General features: G+C 50.0%; 1 protein-coding gene across 1 annotated transcript in view; it reads left to right on the top strand.

Annotated features, from left to right (window-relative positions):
• Positions 1-19,954, top strand: part of ACOT7 (acyl-CoA thioesterase 7) — a 139,117-nt gene that overhangs the window by 65,293 nt on the left and 53,870 nt on the right. The window contains exon 6 of the mRNA XM_014586603.2: positions 6,221-6,307. Within this exon, the coding sequence (XP_014442089.2) occupies positions 6,221-6,307 (87 nt within the window). The remainder of the gene's footprint in view (positions 1-6,220; positions 6,308-19,954) is intronic.

Here is a 19,954-nt window from a genome sequence, read left to right on the forward strand (position 1 = left end):
GGGTGGTTGGGGGCGGAGGGGGGGGGGCGGCGGCGGCAAAGAGCAGGTGCATTTGCCAAAAAGTGAGAGAGGGAGAAATGGGGCATAGTCGTGCCACTATCTTTCTCCTCTCGTTTTGCGTCCTGCCGAGATTTGGGGCATGCACACGCATGCCCCTAGCTTATTTTTCACACCATCAGGGCCAGGGTTCGAATCGTGCAGTCAGCTGTGGTATCATGCTCCCTTAATCACCAGGTTTGGGGGCTGGCCCCCACATAGGGTTTTCTGATCAGGGCTGGGCCTCCTCCAAACACTGAGCATTCTGGGATTTAGACCCTTTCAGCCTTGTAACGTCATCTTTAACAGGCAGATTTGGAGGTTACTTGGCAGGGGACAGAGGAGAAGGGAGGCTCATGCATCTGAGGTTTCACTGGGTCAGCCTGGCAGTGGCATATGGCTCTTCTCCTCATGCCCCTGTGGCAGGGCCTGGGTGATGCATCCTTCATGCCTGCAGAGTTGACCAGGAGACACAGTCTTGCTGTGTACAGAGAGGGTAAACAGGCAGGTTTGGTGACCATTTATCAGTAGTTGTCTCTGCCTGATCCTGTCCTGTTTTATTCTTTTTTTCTCCTTTGTGAGAAAAGAGGGAGGTGGAGAGAGATGGGGAAAGGGATGAACAGAAGTATCTTTGACAGGGTCTTGCTGGGTTACGATCCTCATGCTCCAACTTCCCTATTAGCTAGGAATGCAGGTGCTCACAACCACGTCTGGTATATTCAGGTGGGCCTGGGAACCAAACCCAGGTCTCCCATGTGGCTTCCTGACTTTCAGGCCGTGGTGTTATCTGTGCATTATTTCATTCTTTGGACATAAGAAAACTCTGATCACTCTCAAGGGTGATCACCTAAAGTCCTACTCAGCTGTGGCATTGACCTCCGAGGCCTGTGGACCTGTGCTGGGTCCTGTGCCACCTTCTCCGCTGAGTGTAGATGCAGTGGCTCATGGTCCTGCAGCTGGCGAACTGATGAGCGCTCTGTCCTCGCGCCCCATCGTATGGTGGTGAAAGAGGGTGCAGGAGATAAACTCCCTCAACTGGGACAGAAAAGAGCAGGAGCCACACAGGAGCCCCTGGCTCAAGCAGTGATGGAAATGAAGAACATTTTGTTTTATGATAGAGAGTACATTTCTGCACAAGATGGGTGAAGGGCACTCTCAACAGGGTTACGTCATGCTGCAGTCCCCTTCCCCAAGCCCTCCAGCATGTTAGGATCTTGGGCACATGCCCAGCATGTTTCAGGTCTGCGGGGCCAAGGGTCCAGCCTGCGCTCAGCCCTGTAGCTTCCAGCACTGCTGTTCAGGGTGCTGAGGTCTGTGCCACCAAGGCTGGCCGGCCTCTGATATGTTTGCTTCCAGTCAGTTCCATGTGACAGTCGCCACACGCAGCCTGCTTTCCAGGCATGATTCTCAAGCCTGGGATATTTTGTTACTTTCTCACCCCACCTTGCTGCCTCTCACAACATTCATTAGTGGGTCCAACAGGTGGTGTGGTAGTTAAGGCACTAGACTCTTACATGCCAACTGTGGTTTGATTCCCAGTCCTGGCCGCTTGCTTTCTCACTTTCCTTCTCTCTTTGTCTCTCTCTGGTGAGTACATGTAGCAAATTAAAAAATAGTAATAATAAATAAAATTAAGTAAATAATTCTTTAAAGAACAAACATTTGTGGGTGGAAATACCATACCTTAACTTGACTTTTGATATAAGTCTGTCTTTTTTTTTCTTTCTTTTTTTTTCGGGGGGAAGAGGTTTTTGCTATAGGGCGCATACGCTCACCAGAAAGACAGAGACAGAAAGCGAGAAATCACCCCCCAGAGGGGATGGCCATGCCGCAATCCCTTCTCCTTCCTTCTCCTCTTGGGATCTTGGGCATGCACGCACATGTGCCAGGCATGAGTTTAAGCCACCAGGTCTGGGACTTGAACTGTGGTCAACTACATGGGAGTCCAGTGACATAGCCATTATGCCCTCTGCTGGTCCCTTTTTTTTTTTTTTTTAATTTGACAGAGGAAGACAGAGAAAGCACCCCTCAGTGGAGTGTGGTCATGCTACAATCCCTTCTCCTCCATTTCTCCATCCTGTTAGGATTTGGGGCACACACACACACACACACCCAGGATCTCTTTCAATCTACTTAGGCCAGGATTCCAACCTTAGGGTCAGCCATCTAATATCTGGCTTCGTTAACTACCAGGCCACGTTGCCGGCCCCGGCCCACCCTTTAAGCTAGGATGATGGTAAATAGCATCCCTTTTGGGCCCAGAAGAAGGTTTGCATTTGGGTAGCACTCCACCCCTGCTACCAAGTGGTCCATTTGTTAAGACGACACCAACAGCTACTAGACCAAGTCCCTTGGTCTTAACCCTGTGTTAGCGTAGCCTTTCCTCATGTTCCCGTGGTTCACCCGAGATGCAGAACATGCCAGAACACAGGAGAAGCCACTGAGAATGAGCAAGGGCAGTGCTCCCTTCTTAGGAGGTGCCTGCCCTGCAGAGCCCTGGTGCAGTTCCAGCTTATGGTCGAAGGAAGGAGGGCTTGGAGTGCAGGTGTAGGGGCGTATTTCCTTCCCCATGAGAAATTTGTTGTGTCTGCTTAATAAACGTTCTTCAACGTAAGTGACAAGAATGTTGAATTATTGCACATGGTTTAACTAATATTTTTAAACATTACTACAGAGCAGTGAGGGCATCTCTCTGACAGAGGCATTAGAGTTATTTCAAATTGCTTGTCATTTGAATGAGCAGGCATTTGACCTGACAAAGGCTTTTTTGTTTTTGTTTTTCGAGATTTTTGCTATAGGGCATGTGTGCTCACTGGAGACAGAGAGAGATGCAGAGAGAGAAAGTGAGAAATCACCCCCCGGGGGGGGGCAGGAATTACCCCAGGGTAGGGGGAGGATGGCCATGCCCCAGTCCCTTCTCCATTTTCCTTTTGGGATTTTGGGCACGTGTGCACCTGCACCCATCATGAATTTCAAGCCACTGGGTTCAGGATTTGAACACAGGTCTCACCCATGTGGGAATCCAGTACCTTAACTATTATTCCACCTGCTGGCCCCAACTGACAAAGATCTTTTAATACAATTTTAAATTAAGTTTGAAATAATAATAATAAAATTATTTTGTCATTGTCCACATGAAAGTCTCATAGCTGATCAAAGCAGTTACTGAGATGGATCTAAACTTGAGGGGTTTAGTTTCCATTCATGCTCAAAAATAGTTATTTTCATGTCTTTTCTGAGTCAGACACTAAGCAAATAAAGGCAGCGCAGAGTAGCCTTTATTTGGCTAGGGGGCCTGCCTGCTTTACAGAGAGACCTCCAAAGGGAGACATTCTCTGAGTGCAGGGCTGTGGGGTTGGGCAGTGCCGATGGAGCATTCCCCGATGGTCATGAACAGAGGGGGCCATCGTCAGCGTCCTTCATGACTTTGTGGCTGTGCCCTCCCCACATCTCCCCAGGCAGGCTCCTGGTGTCTGGGCCCTAGCTGGGTAGTGACTGTTACCCGCACCTTCCTTACAATGACAAGGATGTGGGCTTCTCCTTTCCTTTTTCCCACTTCTGGGGCAAGTGAGGACGAGAAGTGGGACAGAAGCAGGGAGAAGCCTGGAGAGACAGAGGCCTGTCCTCTCAGCACCCCCCCTGGTATCTTTTAGAGCACTTCAGGGTGCCCTAAATGTTGCTGGAGACACCAGGCTGTTCTGGATCCCCCAGGTCCTGGAAGGTCTGCACTGAAGTGGCGGCTGGGAGGATAAGCGTCTCCTCCCGTGGGTCAAAGACACAGGTCAGAGCCACAGATCCAGCAGCCGTCAGGGGACACCCATGGGCCCCTTCCAGGAGTCCGTGTTGGAACACCCTCGCTGGGGGCTGTTGGCTGAGGAGAGCATCCTATCCTTGGGCACCAGCTTCTCTAGCAGGAAGTGCCTAGACGTGAAGACCCCTCATCGATCCAGGAGGGTGGGCTGGGTGAGCACGTGCCCAGATTGTGGCTTCTGAGGAAGGACTCCTCCTTTCTTCTCCTGACTCCATAACAGGGCACCTCTTCCTACATGCCCTGACACTTGGCTTCACCCCAGCAGAGCCCAAGGCAGGGATGGGGGGGTACATGACAGCTGACAGTCAAACATGGTGACCAGGACAAGGGCAGGGGAGTGGACCAGTCCTCAGAAACCCCTGGTGAAGGGGACCAGCAGTTAGTGTAATGGCTATGTCGCTGGACTCCCATGTAGTCGACTGCGGTTCGAGTCCCAGACCCAGTGGCTTAAACTCATGCTGGGCACGTGTGCGTGCGTGCCCAAGATCCCGAGAGGAGAAGGGAGGAGAAGGGATTGCAGTGTGGCCATGCCCCCTGGGGGGTGATTTCTCGCTTTCTGTCTCTCTGTCTCTCTCTGTCTGTCTGGCGAGCACACGCGCCCTATAGCAAAAAAAACTCTTCAAAAAGAAAGAAAGAAAGAAACCCATGGTGAATAGGGACTGACTGAGAGATAAGAACTAGATCCCCCTGCTGCAGAGTCGGAGCTGCCGCCTGGCTCCCTGATGCAGCCCAAGCCCCTTCCTGGCTGTGAGTGTCTTGGTGACTGGGCCCTGCCCCCCAACACATGTGCCCTGCATATGGGACTCAGCTCACTCCACCTTGACGGCCTTGAAAGCAAAGGTCTCCAGGTGTGGACGTGAATATCTAAGGCCCCAGCTCACCTGAATTGTGATTTATTTTTTGTTTTATGATAACATCAGACAACCAGTAGAGTTCGAAATCCCGCAGGGAATGTAGCAACGTTGGTTTGCCTGGGCTGCAGCAGCCAGGAGCCGTAGACTGGGGGACTTTACAGCAGGGGTTTATTGTCTCCCTGTTCTGGGGGCTGGAAGTATGAGATTAGGGTGTTGATAGGCAGGTTCCATCTGAGGCCTCTCCCCTGTGGCTGATAGCTGTTCGTCCTCCTGGTCCTTCACACGTTATCCTTCCGTGTGACCTAATCTCATGACACCAGCCGTTTTGGATGATGGCTTCAATCTAACGACCTTGTTTTAACTTAATTACCTCTTCAAAGACCTGTCTCCACATACAAGCAACCTCTGAGGGACTAGGATTTAGGACCTCAACATATACATTTTGGACGGACCCACGTTACTCATAACCTCGAAGTCTCCGAGGTGACAGTTGGCACTTAGGAGACCCCAGGTATCAGCTTCTGAGTCAGGACCCCGTTGTTCCTCCAGTGTTTTTGCTACCAAAAACCGTTGCTTGTCTGAGGCCAGATGGGGGAAGTATGATATCAATACCTGCGTTCATCTGGAATGTGTCTCGGTCGTTCAGGGCCCAGCAGGCTGGCTTGTTCAGCAGCAAAGGTCTTGCTGGAGCAGGGTTGGGCTGCCCTTTTTGACCACCAGCTGTGCCAGGCAGCAAGCAGATGAGGGCTGGTCCCTGACCAGAAGGCTTTGGGCAGGTGGATGTGCATACACCTGCCTTAGGAGCACAGGTGCACACCTGGTCGGGGACACTGGTGTCTGCTTGGGGCACACTGTATCAGTTTTACCTACACCTGTTTAGAAAGTGGAGCATTGAGGAATAAGGACCGCCTTCTGTGGACAAGACTTCATTTCATCTTTTTTCTCCCTTAAGTGCAGCCTCATCTCTATGTATCAGTATCAGCATTGAGGGAATGAAGCTGCCCTGAGGGCTGTGCTGCTCTGGGGTGATTTGCAGTGACAAAGCAGTAACTGGGGGAAGTGAGAGGGCCGGCTAGGCAGAGGGCAAAGTCGCATACCTGTGCTGTAGCTTCCAGGGCCGGTTTAGGGACCGAGGGCTGGCAAAGGACACTACAGAAACACTGCTATTGCTTTTTATAAAGTTGGAAAGAAAATCAAATGGATAACTATATCCAGGCCCAGGTCACATGCAACCCCAAGACTTACCACTCCGAGACATTTAGTGGCTGCCACAGGCAGGGCCTTGTGGGGGTGCTGACGTCTTCTGAGACTAACGTCATGACCCGCTCACAGAATGGCTAATTAATCCGTGAAAGCCTTCCCCCTCACCAGCTGTAGCCGTAGAGAAACCACATCTAAGTGGACAGCAGTCAGACGCCTTCGGTGACTGTGCACACGTCAGGCAGTCCCAGCCCTGCCAGACCGCTCGGCCCTGGGAGCCATGTCGCCAACGACTGATCTCTCTCCTTTGCAATTCCAGAGCCGAACACTGTCAGCTACAGCCAGTCCAGCTTGATCCACCTGGTGGGGCCTTCAGACTGTACCCTGCATGGCTTCGTGCACGGAGGTAAGAAATAAGTGGCTCTGTCTGCCCCCTCTCTGCCCGCTGCCTCCTTGCTGATCCCCCAGGAAACTGTGTTGCTGTCGGACCCCATTTAAGCTCTTGTGTTTAGTGGAGTATGAATTTAAACTTTTAAGATGTTGCATAATGAATTATTGAAATACTGCGGGTGCCTGTTTTTAGAATTGGAAATGAAATCTAATGGGTTGCTACATCCCAGTGGCGGGTCCTACACAACTCTGGGACCCTATAACCATGAGATGTGTAATCACTGCCCGTGGGGCAGGCACAGGGCTCACAGGAGCCAGAGAATAACATCATGACCCACTAATGAAGAGTGGCTAGTTAAAAGTGGTTTTGCCTCTGATATTTGCATTTATTTTTTTATTTTCCTAATAAAAGTAGCTCCCACCTCAAACAGTTCAGTCCTTAAAGTTCCCAGCTCATGCTTTACTAGAGTTTGGGAAAACATGGCCAGAACATAAGAGGACTTAGCTCTAGGTTTGCGGAGGAACCCTTTAAACGATTTTTTTTTTTTCTTTTACTCAGATAGAGTGTATATACATGGAAGCTCGCATGTGAGAGAAGGCTGGAAGGGATGAGCACCCGCTATGGAGTGCAGTCGTGCTGTGATTCCCTTCCTCCTCTAGCCCGTCGGGGCTGGGCACTCGTGTACTTGCCCGGGGTGTCTCGGGCCAGCCTGTTTGGAAGTCCCGCTGTGGTTGCCATACAGGAGCCAGCGTCTCCTGAGCAGCGCTTTACCGCTGTGCCAAGCAGGGTCCCAGGGACATTTTTTACTTTAAAGCTATATAATTAGTTTTCATGCTTTAGGGCAACTGTAAGTGGCACATCATATCTATAATTTCATGGATCTTGTCATTTTTGTGAAGCTAAAGGAAACTTTAAAAAAAAAAAAAACATCAATTTGAAGAAAAATCAGGAGTAAGTGGTTAAGTGGTTCAGGCCAGAGCAGAAGTTATGAAGGCGGCGTGGGTGACAAAATTTGGGCCTAGCTGTTCTGGGCACATCTGGTTATTCCTCTTTCCTAGGCATGACACGTACTTTTGTTTAATACCACTCATTTCTTTTCTTTTTTTTTAGAGAGATTTAACTTTTTTTTTCCATTTAATTTTATTCATTTATTTATTTATTTGTTTATTTTAATTTGACCAGAGAGGGAGAGACAGAGAGAGAGATAGAGAGAGAGAGAGTGAGAGAAGGTGAGAAAGCAGGCTGCAAGGTCTGGGACAGGACCCATGGACAGCCATGTGGGAATCCAATACCCTTAACCACCACACCACCTGCTGGCCCCCTAGAGAGATTTTTGCTATAAAGTGCATGTGCCTGCTAGAAAGAGACAGAGAGAGAGAAAGTGGGAGATCAGCCCCCAGGGAGGATGGCCATGCCACAGTCCCGTCTGGGATTTTGGGAATGTGCCTGCACCTGGTGTGAGTTTCAAGCCTCTGGGCCCAGGCCTCAGCCCAGTCAGCCCTGTGGGCATCTAGTGCCTTAACCACTATGCCAGCTGCTGGCCCACTACCACTCATTTCTAATTCCCTGGAATACCAACTTCTCCTTTCTTTTCCAATGAGGAAACTCAGCTCAGATGGCATCACTGTGCAGGGTTACATTGGTATTTGTACAGAGACACTTAAAGAACAGGGAGTAGATTTTATTCTTGTGTCAGCTCCCACACCCTACACGGTCAGAGGGGCACTTTGCAGACACCGTACTCCCCACTCGCTTGTGGTTTAGCTTTCGGGACTTTCAGTTACCTGCTGTCAACCAGGAAATAGGTGAGTGGAGTACAATAAGATACCGAGAGAGACCGCATTCACATAACTTGGACTTCAGGTTGTAATTACTCTACTTTATTTTCGGTTCTTTTTTAATCATGTCTTACTGTGCTTAACTCATAAACTGAACTGTATCACAGGTATGTATGCACAGGAAAAAACGTAGTCATGTGTGGGGTTGGGTACCATCCCTGGTTTCAGGCATCCGCTGTGGATAAGGGGAGAGCTGCTGTCCCTGTTTTCTGAATGAGAGATGCAGATTACTTCAGGGTGAAGGATAACAGGCCCCGGGCCTGTCAGAATCAGTGTGGGCCCCGATTTAAGATATATTTTAACGTTTGTTTCTTTTACCTAATCCCCGTGTCTGTGTTTTATCAGTTTTATGATTGTTTTGCTCTTTCCACTAAGTGCTGGCTGCACTGCCCTGAAGTCCGGCTACTTCGAGTCTTGCCCATGGGAAGCTCCACTTCATTAACAAACAGTACTTCCTGGGCCCGCGACTGTGGTGACAGTATGCTGCCCCGGAAACAGCCGTGACTGCATACGCTTTTGCTGGTTCTCCCTCCTCACTGGTCCCTGTCTTCCTCCACCCTCTCGAATCCCAGGGGGCAACAGCCCCTTCTGAGCTGAGCCATCCCAAGCCCAAGCTTCTGTAACTGCAGTTTTTGGTTTGTCTTTAAGAATTATTTATTTAACCTCATTATTATTATTTTGAAAATTTGCTACAGGACACATTTGCACACACATGAGAGAGAGAGAAAGTGAGAAAGCAAGCTGCCAAGTCTGGGACTCATGCCATGGTTGGCCATGTGGGAGTCCAGTGCCTGAACCACCATGCCACCTGCTGGTTCCCTGAAGAATTGTTAGAATTTCACACAGCTCCATTCCACAGGAAACTTCTACAGTTTTTGCTTATTTTGTCCACATTTTGAAAGTGTTTTGCTAACCGTGGCATTTTCATCGCTACCGCCTCCTAGGTGGAAAGTCCACATGCTTAAATTAAGCCCAGTCTTTTTCCTTTCCATGCTGAAAAGCATCAGTGAGATGAAAGGGGCGAGAGACTTGGGAAACCCCCTCAGGAGTCTGTCACCTGCGGTGTTTATTTATGGAGTTCAAGCTGCTTCATTGGATAGAGACATGGTTTTTTTTAAATGTATTTAAGAAGGGTTTACAATGAGGGCTGAATGATGGCACAGTGGTAAAACGTGACACTACGAGGGTGACCCATATGGGAAGGGCCCTGGGTTTGCGCCCAGGAACCTCCCGGAGTATGCCAGGCACATGTGAGCCCCTGGTACGGGGCTGGCTCAGGCTGGGGGTGGATTGCAGCACCCAGACCCTATTAAGGGTGCCTGCCTCTCTCTCTCTCTCTCTCTCTCTCATTCGTGGAAGAAATAAGGAAATAAACCAAAATAATTGGGGACCAGCTGATGATGTAATGCTTATGTGACTAGACTCCCATGTTCTCCACCAAGGTTTGAGTCCCGGACCCAGCAGCTTAAACTTCATGCCGGGTGCAAGTGTGTGCATGCCTAAGGTCCCAAGAGAAGAATGGAGGAGAAGGGAATGTGGCATGGCCATCCCCCTGGAGGGTAATTTCTCATTTTCTGTCTCTCTCTCTCTCTGTCTCTCTCTCTCTGGCAAGCACATGCTCCCTATAGCAAAAATCTCTCACTAAGGAAAAAAAAAGAAACTTAAAAAAAATTTAAAGTGTTTATTTTAGCTTTATAATACTGAATGCCTACTTTAGTAGGTGTTTTGTGCCCATGATTTATAAAGCTATGTCTGATCATTTAAACAAAACTAACATCTCTTAACAGTGCCGAGTAACTCACCAAGAGTGAATGAATAAAATGAACCCCATATTGAAAACACCAAAGAACTGTGATTTTATTATATTTTCCCATAGAGTACTGTTGACAGCAGTGCCATCCAAAAATCACTTGAATCAAGTGATTTGCTGAAGTGTAATTTAATCAATGCCTGTTGCAGAAGAAAAAAATGATCTCAAATGGATGCTGAGCCTTTATTCTGTACTTCTGTAACGTGATGTGTCTTTGAAAACCTGGGCTGAGTGCCATTTTCTGTGATTTCACGTTATCAGCCAGCCCTGGTCTCGAGGGCTTTAGTCACAGGTCTTGGTCATGACAGACTCCTGGAAGGTGGGCTAGAAAGAGAGCAGGTGGGCTCCCGTGGCTCCAGCAGGACACGAGCTTGTTTCTCCTTTCCTGTTGGCGGGATGGAACCTCCTATCCTTAATTGAGGGAATAGAAAAGACCTGGGGGACGATCCAGAGGAAGCTGAGGACAGCCCTGTTCATGTGCCTGGAGGGAAGCTTGACTCTGGAGTTCTGAATGGAAGGATTCTCTGGAGGAGCACAAGCTTTTGACTTCTGCCTTCTGTATCCTGAGTGAATCATTACGTGGTTCCGGCCTGGTCCTCCTGAGAGTGCTGGGTGGAAGTCCAGAAAAATACCAGTTTCCTCCCTACTCCTTCCTCCACTCCCCGCTTTCCCCACCACCACTGTTGTGGTTGTACAGCCCAAAGAGGTGACCTGGCAGATAACTGTGGGACTCCAGACCCCGAGTGAGGAAGTTCTTGGGGGTTAGCAAGTTGCTCCATTCCGAGGAGACGGCAAAGGAGTTTTCAATATGCATTCCTTTTTTCTTTTCCTTTATTCACAATGGAGCTTGTGCCCACACATGGGTATGTGTGAGAGAGAGAGATGACCCTCCACAGGGGTCTGGTCTTACTGCAATTCTCTTCTTCTAGTCCTCCAGCCTGCTGGACTTAGGCTCTGATGTATGTGCGAGGCATGTCTCAGGCTGCTGGGCCGGGAATTGGCACTCCGGTTTCCATGTGGCATCCAACTTCTCTCCTCCTCTTTTTAATTATTAGAGGATCCATATAGGGAGAGGGAGAGAGAGAAAGTACCACTCAAATGTGGTATACTCACCCCATAATTCCTTCTCTTCCATTTCCTTTTTCTCTAATTTCCTGGGATTTAGGACATGCATATACACATACCCAGAGTGTTTTCTAAGCTGCTTGGGCCAGGATCTGAATCCCATGGTCAGCCATGCGGGATCTGGCTCCCTTCACCACTAGGTCATGGAATGGCCACTCTGCCTTCTCTTGAGCAGTGTGTTACCCCTGCACCATGGAGCCAGCCCTCAATGTGCATTGCTTGCTTCTCATTTTTTAGAGGCCTTGGCTTTTTTGGTTGGCACTTCATTATTTACTCATTTTCATTGCCAGAGGGTGGGTGTGCTCATAAGAGGTTGAAGAGAGGAAGAAGGCACCCCCTCTGCGGGGTGTGGTCATGCCATAATCCCTTCTCTATTTCTCCATCCTGTAGGAATTTTGTTTTGTTTAGTTTTTAGTTTCTGCTGTAGGACATGTGTGCTCACCAGAGAGAGTCAGAGAGAGAGAGAAAGTGAGAAAGCACCCCCTGGGGAGATGTCTGTGCTGCAGTTCCTTTCCCTCCATTCTCCTCTCGTGATTTTTGGGCTTGCATGCACATGCCCCTGGCGTGATTGTTTTCAAGTTGCTGGGTCTAGGACTTGAACCATGCAGACAGCCATGTGGAATGTAGGCACCTTAACCTCCATGTCACTTGCAGGCCTCTGTCTTGTAGGGATTTTTGGCATGCACACACATGTGCCTGGTATGCTTTATAAGCCACTGGGCCTGGGATTCGAACTGCAGTTGGCCATGTGGAATCTATCTCCTATAACTACTAGGCTATGGGGCTGGCCTCATTTTTAAGTAAGATGTGGAATTGATCAAAGTGGCTTTTGACAAACACAACTCTCATCTTCCCTTTACTCTCAATGACTATAGCTGTCGCCACTGGTACAGTAGTCCATGATCCCAAGTGTTCATCTCTTATCGCTGTCCTTGAGGGGATTTCGGCCTAAATGCCATTCACTGCCGCGCCAGGTAGAATACTGAGCCGGTCCCAGCGTTGCGTTGTTACTGCAGTAGCTGAGTACTGCCTTCTCTCCGTGACCTCAAGTATCCACCTAAGTCTCTCCACGCCCTCCAGGAGCCCTGTAAAATGCTTCTCAATACAGTCAGTCATGCTTGCAAGATGGCTGTTTGGTGCCAGTTTTCCCTGGAGTGTGCTAGCCTCTGCCTTCAAATTGGACGTCTCTCAGCTGCCCTCCTGGGACATCCTTTGCCTCTCACCTGGGATAGATGTCCTGGATCAGGGGTCTTTGATTTTTTTTCCTTGACTGGTTTTGGTGGAACATAGCTATATTGTCCTATGAAAGATAACATAAAACGAGGAGAGGCCCAAACAGCAGTGGCTTCGACAGAGATGGTTATTTTATTTATTTATTTTGCCATAGTGTTTTGTTTGTTTGTTTAGTTTTTGCGTTCATTGGAGAAAGACAGAGAGACGGAGACAAGGAAAGCGAGAAATCACCCCTCCCACACACACAGGGTTCATGGCTGCAGTCCCTTTTCCTCTTGGGACTGTGGGCATGTATGCACACATATCTGGAGTGATTTTGAAGCCACCAGGTCTGGGACTCAAACCATGGTCGGTCATGTGGGAATCCAGCACCTTAACCACTACTCCACCTGCTCTGAGACAGTTCATTCTTTAAGTATCAACTTATTAATCTAGCTCCCATAACCACTAGGCTATAGGACCAGCCACAGGACTGATGTGGCAGTTCCACAGTGTTGGGGACTCAGCCTCCTTTTGCCCTGCTATCCTGCCTTCCAGGGCCTGCCCTTTTTGTGTGGTGCACGACTTTACACCATCCTTCAGTGTCCCAGCCACATGGCAGAGGAGGACCCAGTGGAGGTAAAGCAGAACACACTCCAAGGCCACACCTGCTGGCAGGCCTGCTGGACTTACTGATGACGATAGGGAACTGTTCAGGGGGATATTCTTTGTTATTCTTCTGAGCTTTGTATGTCCAGAATTATGTCCTAGTTGAGTAGCACATGCAGGGGGCACCGCTTCCCCACGGGGCTTAGAGGAGGGCTCCGTATCTTCTGGCCTATAGCGTTGTCGAGAAGTCCAGGGACTGTGGTTTTCTGGCCGCTCCCTTTGCTTACTCAACTCTGACTCCTCGTCCTGGCCTCTAGCCCCGTGGCTCATCCCTGACCATCCAGCTGACTTATTATTGAATGTGCTCTTTTAAATAATAAATCATGCTCTTTGCAATTTCCGAGCATTTCTTCCTGGAGAAGTGACATCCTTTCCCCTGGGCCCTCCATGGTGCTGCTCAGTGCTGTAGCTCACGGACCATCCAGTACACTGAGCGGTGGCCTTGGTGGATGGTTTCGTCACATCTTAGGGTGCCTTCCTTGCCTCTGTCCCTTACCAAGGGAGGAACATCCCTCCCTTTGCGTGGAGTGGCCCTTTGTTTGAGCCCCGCCCTCCTCTCGGCCATGTGCCAGGCCTGCCCTGTTGGCCAGCTCCTCCTCAGATGCGGTTCATGCTCCTCTCCTTCGCTGACACAGGTTAAAGTTGGGGTGCTGGTCTTTCACGTTCCCGGGAGGTCATAAATCCATGACCTCTTCCCTGCTACTTGCTAGGATCATCTGGAAAACTGCAAAATGCAGACACCTAGGCTCACCCGAACAGTCGGCCCAGACACTGCTGGAGAGGCCCAGGTGCTGGGAGGTGTTTGTTAGTTTGCTTTATGATTTTCTCTCTTACTTTCATGGGTGGCGGGGAGAGGCACCCCAAACAAGACTTTTATGCTGTGATCCACCCTATTCTCACCAGTCCAGATCATGGACACACACGCACGGGGTATATATACATGCAGAAGTTTCTGGAACACAAATCCTGGCCTTTCCTAAACCACCACCTGGCCTCTGCCGGGTACAAGGCTTTAAAGCTCCCCAGGGGAGTCTGACGGGTACCTAGGGCAGAACCACTGTTGTAATGTTCTGCCCTAAAAAAGAAACTGGCAGGAGACAATTTATTTTATTTATTGATTTTTACTATAGGGTGCTTGCCAGAGAGACAGACAGAAAGTGAAAAATTGCACACACACACCCCCCAGGGGGCGATGGCCATGTCACAGTCCCTTCTCCATTCTCCTCTTGGGTTTGGACACACACACACACACACACACACACACACACACACATGCCAGACCTGAGTTTTAAGCTGCTGGGTCCAGGACTTGAACCACAGTTGACTATGTGGGAGTCCAGCAACATAACCATTAATGACATATACCGTCCCCAAGGAATTTAAGTCTAGAGCCCACAGAATGTATTTCCCTCCCCAGAATACTTGGAAACTTCAGAAAGTTTGTGGAAAAATAGAATTCCAGTGCAAGTGTATTCAGGTGCAAAATGCTTGAAACCCATGCATATTTTTTTTTCCTAATATGCATTTTCCATGAACTTTTGGGAAGTCCCTTTGTATTTCCTAATTCTTAAATCTTTCTTGTCACTCCTGGATCTCCTTAACTAAGCAAGCCTGGTGTCCTCCCCCCCCGCCCCTCCCCCTTTTTAAAGAGGTTTTTGCTATAGGGTGCATGCACTCGCCAGAAAGACATAGCAGAGAAAGACAGAAAGCAAGAAATCACCCCCCAGGGGGGATGGCCATGTCTCACTCCCTTCTCCTCCATTCTCCTCCTGGGATCTTGGGTACACACTTACACGTGCCCGGCATGAGAACCTCAATCCCACAGTTAATTATTGTGACTTTCTTTTTTTTCTTTTAAGAATTATTTTACTTAACTTTCTTTATTTATTTTAGTGTGACCAGAGGGTGGAAGAGAGAGAGGAAGGGAGAAAGCAAGCTGCCGGGTCCAGGATTCAAACCGTGGTTGGCCATGTGGGAGTCCAGCACCCTTAACCACCATACCACCTGCCAGCTTTCTTTTAATTACACCATGAAAGACCCTAAAAATCAGGAAAGGAAGGGAGTTGAGAAGCTTAGTCAAGGAAGAATCTAGGGACAGTGGCAGCTCTGTTCCAGGTGGTCGGCTGTCCGTAACCCCCAGCACCAACTTTGCTGAGAGCCTGCCTGGCCAGTCTCCCCAGTGCAACACACCTTTGGGAGCTTCAGGCCTCTCTATAGCAGCCTGGATGTGGCCCTAGTTGGGTCCTCTTCCAGGACATGATCTGGCTGTTCTGGTTGCTTCTCTGGTTCCGGTATGTGGTCTCTAGAGCATAAGAGGAATGGAGGGGAAACAGGAATCATTTCTGTTTCAGAAAGGGGCCCGCAGTGGCATGGTGATTGAGACAGCTGGATCTCACTTAACTGGCTGTGCTGTCCAAGTCCCAGACCCAGTAGCTTGAAAATCGCGCCAGGCATGTGTACGAGCGTGCCCAGAATCCTGAGAGAACGGAGAATGGGATTGTGGCATGGCCATTCCTTGGGGATGATTTCTCACTTTCCTTCTCTCTCTGTCTCTCAAGCATACATGCCCTAGAACAAATACTTTAAAAAAAAAAAAAGGAAAGAAAGGAGTACCTCAATAATTAGCTACATTGATTCTGAGTAAAAGGTAGCTCTGCTCAGAGCGGGGAATCAGCAGGGTTAGAGGGCTTTCGGCTCCCTGGCACCAGGAGGAGGTGCAGGATGAGAGCTTGTGGCGGCAAACCGCTTATTAACAGCACAGACTCCTGGGCCCTGCTACTGGAGAGTTAGATGTGGCAGAGCTGGGCTGGAGCCTGGAGACCTGCATTTTTTTTAAGTGTGGTTCACAATAGGGGGGGTGTGTGCTTGTTGGGAAGAGAGAGCATATGCACTCACGCAAGCCCCTCTCACGTGGCAGCCTGCAAGTCTCCCCTAAACTCCGACAAGCCCACGGACTTCGCAGAAGAGATGGCCCCTTGACCTGCTCTTTCTCTCGATTTCTTCACTTGCCCGTTCTTCCCCTAACTTCTGAAGTTGTGTGAACAGAGAGAGAGGCACCCTCAACAGGGTCTTTACATGTAGTCCATTTTCACCCAGCCCAGAGCACAGGCATGTGCAGCACTAGCCTGTACAGGGAGGTCCCGGGACTTGAACTTGGAACCTTCGCATATAGCTATCCTGAACTGCAGAATATTGCGTTACTGCTCTTCCTCTAGGTAGCCCCTGCTTTTTATTTTATTTACTCTATTAGTTTTATTATTACAGGATCGTAGAGAGATCTATTCTAAGGAGAACTTGAGAGCCTTTTTCTTACTGCCAGTGGAGCATCTAAAACCCTGACCATGTATTTGACCACAGAACATTTTAATTATAAATTCCCCAAAGTGGAACCCATTAAGCCTAAGCATCCATAACAAGAATATAACCACTTAGAAATTAAGAAACACTCTTCTGCATAACTACTAGTCAATGAGAAAATAAAATCTAGACTTAAAATTGTCTAGAAAATAGTGAAAAGGAGAATACTTCCTATCAGCATCAGGCGGATATGGCTAACCGTGTTCTCAGGGAAAAAGCGGGTAACTGTAAGCTTGTGTTACTTAAAAAGAAAAATTACAAATATCTTAGTGGGGATCAGCAGATGGCCTGATGGTTACATTGCTGGACTCCCAAGTAGTTGACCACTATTCAAGTCCTGGACCCAACAGCTTAAAACTCATGCCGGGTGCATGCACGTGTGTGTACAAAATCCTGAGAGGAGAACAGAGGAGAAGGGATTGCACCATGGCCATTACCCCTGGGGAGTCATTTCTCACTTTCTGTCTCTCTGTCTCTCTGGGGAGTGCACATGCACTATAGCAAAAATCTCTCTCTCTAAAAAAACCCAAAAAACAAAAACTAAATGTTAGAAATGTTAGAATTGGAAGGAGAATTACAGAGTTCACCCTCAGACAGGAAGAAGAAGGTAGCCACTAGCAGCCCCACACTCTGCCATGCTGGATGCCCCGGGAGGGCCTTGGGTGTGATTCTCCAGGTCTCCCTGTGCACACTGCGCACACATATGCCTGTGATCTGGACTGGCTGGGGATGGGGTACATAGCAGTGTGAAGACCCTGTTGGGGGTGTGCCCCTCTCTCTCTCTCTCTCTCTCTCTCTCTCTCTGTCTCGTCTCTCTTATGGAAGAAGTAAACTATAAGAAAGAAAGGAGGAGGAAGGAGCTGGGCAGGAGCAGGCAGGTTTTTGCATGTCTATCTTAGGTCTCTGCACTACCCCTTCCCCCTACAACCCCCTAGTCCCTCCCATGGGGCCCCAGAACCAAAGTGCAGGAACGCAGGCCCTGTAAGGTTGGAGCTGCCGGAGCTCACTTGGCTGTCCTATGCTATACTGCTCCATGCTGCTGCCCCACCCCGGTCTTGTTCCCATGCCCTCCTTGGTGCTGCCTTGATCAGGTACCCGTCCCTGCTCACCTTCTGCCAAGATGGCCTCCATGCAGCCTTGCCCCTGGCACCCACCAGGGACCACACTCCAGCCGGCCAAACACCACTCTGCACTTGGTTTGCAAAAGGTGGGTGTGAGATTGTTGCCGAGCCCTTGACTGGGGTGCTGACCCTGCCTCTGCTGCAGAGGGAGGCCAGGGACTGGTCTGTTCTGAACACGCCTGTATCTCTAGCCCCAGCCATGGCACGGGTGCCCTGGCCAGGGAAGTAAAGGGCGGTGCAACAGAGTGAGCATGCCCTGGATGGCCCTAGTGGGCGAGGTGGTGGGTGTGATGCTGCTCTTGCAGAAAATCGTGACCTGGACATTTGTTTGCTATCCTGTGCACATAATTATGTGCAGTCTCCACATAGGTTTATCAGTGAAGCCACCCCCAGCTCTAATAGTCAGGAGGGCCTCCGGGGAGTGCTGGCTGTGCTCCTGACCCCAGGACCTCCAGGGCCTCCTGGCTCTGCAGGCTAACCTGCTGTTGGGAAAGAATAAAGGGATAATGGCTGTCATAGAGACTTTCATCACTCAGGGTCACTGGAGTTCCACCTATCAAACTGTCCTTAGTCTCTCCAGCCAGCAGAAGCCCCAAAGGGCACCAGCAGCAGGCCAGTCTTCTCCCAGGCCCCACCTGGCCCTCTATACAAGCACCCATTCCTTTCAACCCGGCCCCTCCCACAGCTGTCTGCACCTGGCTTCCAGCCCTCGCCTCAGCCCTTCTCAAACCTGCTCCAAATGCCTCCGTCCTGTCCACGTTGCCTCTGACCACTGTAGCCAAAGCCAGTGGGCAGGGGCAGCGCTCACGGTTCATCTGCCCCTCCTCTAAGCCTTCTGCCTGTGGCCTCGGGGATGCCACACTCGGCTTGTTTGCTGCCCCTGCTGCTGCCCATCGGTGCCCTTGCCGTGCTGGCTCCTTTGCCCCTGCATCGTGCCTCAGGGCCCCTCCTTGCACCCTGTGCTTCCTCCTCCCCGATTCATCTGGGCCATGCCACCTGGGACCAGCACCTCCTCAGGGTCTCTGTGGGACAGCTGGCCTCTCTAGTGGGTTGTCAAACACAGAGCTCCCCTGTCCCACCCCTGCCCCTCATAGCCTACCCCTTGCAGTGACAGTCTCATCCCTCTGGTTGCCAACCCAGAATTCCTGCAGTCATCTTGACTCAGCCCTTTCTTGTAGACTCGCCATCTCACCCTCAGTCAAGACTTAGGGTCCACCTTCAGAGCACATCAGGATCTGAGCTCCCCTCACCTCCCCCACCGTCCCTTCTGGCCTAAACAAGGATTGTGAACAGGCCCCTCCCTTCCCTTGCCTGAACAGTCTCCCTCAGCACAGCAGCCCGAGCAGTCCTTTCAGAAAGGTCAGATGCCGCCTCGCCCCTACTTAGTCGGCCCTTTGGCAGCTCTGTCAAACTCCGGATGGAAGTCCTGTAGCTGTGCTGGGTCTCCCTCACAAGCCCTCCGTGATCTTGTCTCCCAGAGACCTCCCTGCCCGCCTCCCGGTCACCTTCCACCATCTCTCCCCTCTTGCTGCTACCCACTGCTGTGTCAGGGGCACAGAGCACCCTCGCCCTGCACCTGTGTTCCCTCCAATTCCTTTTTTCTTTAGGTCTCTGAAGAAAAGGAAAGGGACCAGCAGATGGCGTAATGGTTATGTCACTGGACTCCCATGTAGTTGACCACGGTTCGAGTCCCAGACCCAGTGGCTTAAACTCAGGTCAGGCACGTGTGCATGCGTGCCCAAGATCCCACGAGGAGAATGGAGGAGAAGGGATTGCGGTGTGGCCATCCCCCCTCGGGGGTGATTTCTCGCTTTCTGTCCCTCTGTTTCTCTCTTTTCGGCGAGCACATGCGCCCTATAGCAAAAACAAAAACAAAAACTCTCTTTGTAAAAAAAAAAAAGGAAAGGAAAAAGACACCTGTATAAAATAGACACCCCCCTCAAAAAACTTTGTATTCCAAAGAACTTACTGACATATTTGTCCTCTTGGCTCCCTCCCCACCAGCAGAATGGACATAGAGGTCTGGACCTCTGCCTGTTTGTCACTGCTGCGCCCCACATAGAACAGGGCCTGGTGGGAGAAGACCTTCAGTACCTGAGTGACTGAGTTGGAAAGGAGGAAGGTCCTTGTGTAGGAAGAGGGACCACAGGCTGTCATGGCCCCACACAGTTGGCCCCCACCAGAGGAACCTGCTCGTTTTCCCTGCCGGTAGAGAAAATGGGGGTGTGCACACACATGCAAGATGAAGCCCCGCCCAGTCACTCTTGTTTTCTTGTGGCAATTGTGGGGAAAAAAAATATTTTGCACCTATTGGAAGAGTTGACTTTCAGTGATAAAAAGCAGAATAAGACACAAATATTCTTTTCAATTCTGTGGCCTCTTTTAACTCAAGCTTCCGCTGTGTGAAAGACCGTGCATCAAGCCCTTGGCTGGGGGAGAAGGAAGAAGAGACGAGTAGGGCATGATTCCTACTCTCCAGGGACGTCTGGCCTAGTGGGGTCAGGAGGTGAGCAAGGAGATGCTGGTCTGG

The sequence above is a fragment of the Tupaia chinensis genome, unplaced genomic scaffold, assembly GCF_000334495.1.
Source record: "Tupaia chinensis unplaced genomic scaffold, TupChi_1.0 Scaffold000146_1, whole genome shotgun sequence".
NCBI lineage: Eukaryota > Metazoa > Chordata > Mammalia > Scandentia > Tupaiidae > Tupaia > Tupaia belangeri.